The sequence below is a fragment of the Aedes albopictus genome, chromosome 2, assembly GCF_035046485.1.
Source record: "Aedes albopictus strain Foshan chromosome 2, AalbF5, whole genome shotgun sequence".
NCBI classification, from domain to species: Eukaryota; Metazoa; Arthropoda; class Insecta; order Diptera; family Culicidae; genus Aedes; species Aedes albopictus.
In genome coordinates, this window is record NC_085137.1 from 496,824,332 (window position 1) to 496,828,754 (window position 4,423).

Sequence of the window (4,423 nt, forward strand, 5' to 3'; positions counted from 1 at the left end):
CGATTTCAATGAATGCTTAAAGGCATCAGAGAGTTAAACAAGCAAACCCGTACGAATTTTCGAAAGCGCTTGATGGAGCTTTTAAAAGTATTTTTGGATCATAATTTTTAAAAACCTAAATGTGGTGCATTTCCGTGAATAAAACACTATAGGAGTTGTAAGTGAGTTTATTGGCATTGTGGCAGACCTCTTAAGAGAATTTTACATTAAAAGTGACACGATTCATGAAGGTGTTTTTGACCAATTAAAAAAGATGTGAAAGTGCATTCAGATATTCCCAAAACATTAATGTATTTATTTGCATTACTATCAGAAATGATATTGCAGATCTTTTGGATGAATTTCTTGGTGAAGGATTTTTGTAGAGTACTTGTGGTAGCCACGAAATCTGAACATCTGAAGTAGTTCTAACTAATAAAACAAAATGAAAATGTCACCCTAATAATGCTCTAGGAGTAATGTCTTTCGAATATGCTAGTTATAGCTTTGGCGTTATTTAAAAAAATGTTAGTTGGTTTTCTTAAATAACTTTCACCTAAATTGAGGAATTTTTGGTGGACTTGTCAAAAGTTATTTCCAGCCCAGCGTATCAGGTAGAAGAATTCTGAAGAAATACTGTAAATATGCCTTACATCTATTGGAAAAAATCTAGTGCAGTTCACTTGTTTTTTTCTCTTTCTATTTTTCCACTCCTAGAAAAAAACAGGAAAATTTTGAAAATTGAATTTCATCTCATGAACAGACACCCTTAAGCTTAGATTTACGTGACCTGGAATTTTCAGTGAAAGTGACTGGAAAGTCAGGGAAAGTCAGGGAATTTGATTTACAAAATTGAGTCGACACCCTGTTTTGATCAATGACATCAAGTGTTAATTTATCTAGTAACTTTTTTCCTAGATATTTTAGCAAAAATCGGCAAAAAGCAGTCTAAAGCTAATAGAAAATAGGATATATTACCATTCTCATCTTAAAATTTGGTCGACCCGACCCGAAGCGAAACTGCCGTAAGTTTATTTTCATTTTTTAGAAAATTTGGCAGCTTTGGGTTAAGTTTACATACTAACATTTTTGAAAAAGCTTCATTTAAATCATGTTCAAAGTTTCTTTGACTTATTATCTTTTGAATGAGACCTAGGGTTTTGGAATCGGACGCAAATTAGCGGAGATATGGGCCTAAAAAATGACAAGTTTTTGAGAGGGTGACCCCAAACTTTTGATCGGGAGTGTAGGTGCATGAACAGGTACTTTCTGTTTAAACAGTTTATTCATATTTTCAACAAAATACACGTTTTGCACTACGTGTGTAGAAACACATTGAACAATTTATATGCAATGTTTATATCATTTGTAGCGGTCAGTTTTCGACGCAATACAATTATTGTGTATAACTTATAGCATTAATTCTCCAAAAGACTTAATCTTTGTGCACCAAAATCACAGTTGCAATTATATAGAAATGGGGCGTCTCGTGATAGTGCCGAATGTAGTCATCCATCTTGGGATCCAAGATATACTTCATTTTGTAGTGCACCCCCTGCTGTTGTTTTTCGACAATGGTAGCCAGGCTGATGATCCGATGCCTAAGAAATATAGTTCGTTGTTAGGATTACTAAGTTAGACCGAACCAAAGTACGAACCGCTTGTAGTTCATATGCTTAATCCGATCCTTGATCTGCTTGGCTATGTTCTGACACATTTGCAAGTTCTTCGACGGATCGTAAATGTAGCGCATCTCCTCCTCGTCCACATCGAACTGCTTCTCGATGACCCGCTCCATGATGCGTTTGATTTTGTCGGTGTTGAACAGCGGCTTCTGGTAGGGTTCGTCCTTTTCCTCCTTGTTGATCCGTTGGTTGAGCTCTTCGGTGATTTCCTTGAAGCGATTCTTTCGCTTTCCAAGCGCAGCGGTTAGCGTGTCACTGAACAACCCTGCGACTCCACCTTTGCTGGGGGTTCGCGTTAGCCGGGTGTTACTGCTGCAGGTGGTGGTCGTAGTGCTGGTAATTACTCGCAACGATTATATAAGAGGGTAATTGAGTTATGATGCAGACATTTTGAAGAAACTTACGAGGGACCCCCCACTTTCAACGAACCCCACGCTGCCATCCTAGCTCACTAGGGCACGAGTGAACGCACTTAACAGTTTTCAAAAAGATCGATTTCCCTGACTTAACCAATTAAAATGTGCACGTTCTCCCAATTTCGTACTCGTTCCCGAGGGAGTCAAAAAACCGACTGCCCCAGTAGAGAACTGGAATTGTAGTGCAAACCTCAATGGTACCATTTCTAGGCTGGAAACAAAAAAGGAAACTTTTGTTGTGGTTGTAGGCCAGTCTGTAGTAGGGCATGGATTTCAACTTCGAAGCTGACACCTCTCCTCATCCTCACTCGCACGGTACTCCAGGATTTGTGCGAGCACCAATAGGGAATATGGTGGTAAAATGCTAGGTCTGAGTTGAAACTTTTTGCACGTTAGCTTGTGATGGTAAAGTGAGCATACCGTTTCCCCTATCCAATGGCATGCCATGCGGCGAAACGATAATTCCAGCTCGTCTGGTGCACTTCGACGGTACTACCGCAAACTGAGAGTGATTGAAGCGTGCACAAAGAAAATAAGGATCCACTAGACACCATAACGGAAAAGTTTATGCCGTGCAAGAGTTTTGATTGTATATTGCTTTTGGATAGAAAAGGATTGCAATTCTAATAGTTTTGTCTGAATCGAGCAAACTTTCCGGATATCTCACTGATAGGCGTCTTAATCTAAGCACGTTATCGCAAAGATCATCGAAAGCTTATTTTAGAAGGCGAGCTTTTCTGAGCGCTTCGAAATCCCTATTGAATCCTTACTTGAGCCTATACTAGTTTGGTGTGGGGGTGGAATTGGCGCTGCCTTTCGTGAATTTTTCGCATTAGCTACGTGGCTCATTCCCGAGTGGAAGAAAATTACAACATTTAAATTGTTTGCGTAAAATAATGCATAGAACGACTAAAAGAGGAATGATAAGTTAAAATGGTAGGTTTTCTCAGTGTTGTCTACATAGTCTCGATCCAATATTTGAAATTTAAAACATGCACGCTAACCTGAAACTACCCATAGATTGGGTCGATTCTACCCGGATTTTCATGTTGTTAGCAGTTGTCAAAATCCGGGTAACCCGAAAACCCAGATTGGTTGAATCAGGGTAAAGATCTGGGTAATCGGCACTTTGTCACTTTCCGGCTGGTAGCGGTCAGAAGAAGTCCGTGAACTATGAATGTTTGCACGGCAAATATGCTGTGAAATGATGTGAAAACAGTGAAATTCCTCCGGGGATCTGTTTTCCTGCCTCAGGTAAGTGGGCAAAATATGGAAATTGGGAGTTTTTTGATCAACATTTAAAAAGAAAATAAATTAACAAAAACAAGGCCCAGGAGAAGCTGGGTATCATTTACCCAGATTTGGCCACCAACATCGGTAATCCAGATTTGAGTAAAGGTGCCTTTACTCAGATTAGAGTAACTGCAGTTTTGCTCAATCTGGGTCACTTTGACACCAATCTGGGTAGCTGGGGGTAAGCGTGTAGTATACAGGGACTATAAGGACGTGGCCGGTGCCGTATTGATCGAAAATGTATGAGCTGCTTAAATTGCACTTTGAAAATAGGTGGAGTGTCCCAGCCCTTATTCATTTGGATCTCAGTGCAATTGGTACCAGTTCAGATCAATCACGGAGGAGCAACCATTATTGACATGTATAGTCAGATTTGATCGTTTTTTATACTATATTAGGGGTTTTCAGACCCTTTTGCCTCGCGGTACACTTTTTGAGAATTAAATGGAATACCGCAAAAAAGGAATGTCGCATTTTTTTTATGGGTCATACTGTAGTTGTTCAACCAGCACAATTGTCTTTACGATACATTCTTCGATTTTTCAGACAAAATCTGCAGGATCCTAAGATTTTAGGAGAAGTTCTTGTCAATATAATAGCAATTTTCAGGAGGAAACTAGAAGAGACCCTAGAAGCAGAGAAGTCGTGCGTCAGCCTGCTTCGGCCAGGATGTCTTGCCCCACGTTGTGATTGATTTAATTGCCCCGGGCGGCGGAGAAGAAGTACACGCATACTGGATTTTGGCTATTTATTCGCACCACCGTGTGGCAGTGCTCCACGCGGCGGTGATATCACGAGAACACACAGTTGATTTCTGGTATTATTTGCGATAAATTTTTTCTCAAGATCATCACACTGGATTTGTGGCACTTACTTTCGCCCATTCTATTAATAATGCATTTTTGATGCATAATTGCCAATACACTTGAAGGCGAATGAATTAAAATAAATAAATTTAAAGCTTAAAAAAAATATTACTGGGAAATCCCTCGTGACATTGTCAATTGATTTTTACATAGATTTCAGGTGATACTTGTCCGAGATGAGAAG

The 4,423-nt window shown here is 39.6% G+C and overlaps 1 protein-coding gene across 1 annotated transcript; it reads right to left on the bottom strand.

The window, feature by feature from the left end:
- Positions 1–1,297: 1,297 nt before the first annotated feature.
- Positions 1,298–2,306, bottom strand: LOC109622431 (uncharacterized). The gene is made up of 3 exons (XM_020076754.3): positions 2,069–2,306; positions 1,638–1,997; positions 1,298–1,580 (listed from the first exon to the last, which is right to left on the bottom strand). The coding sequence occupies exons 1-3, from the start codon at positions 2,104–2,106 to the stop codon at positions 1,415–1,417; spliced, it is 564 nt and encodes a 187-aa protein (XP_019932313.1). The 5' UTR covers positions 2,107–2,306; the 3' UTR covers positions 1,298–1,414.
- Positions 2,307–4,423: the final 2,117 nt, after the last annotated feature.

Excerpts from the sequence above, each read along its gene's own strand:
- LOC109622431 (XM_020076754.3), bottom strand. The coding sequence starts at position 2,106 with ATGGCAGCGTGGGGTTCGTTGAAAGTGGGGGGTCCCTC. Across the intron at positions 1,998-2,068 it reads TTGAAAGTGGGGGGTCCCTC|CACTACGACCACCACCTGCA; the intron begins GTAAGTTTCTTC and ends AGTAATTACCAG. Across the intron at positions 1,581-1,637 it reads AAGCATATGAACTACAAGCG|GCATCGGATCATCAGCCTGG; the intron begins GTTCGTACTTTG and ends TATATTTCTTAG.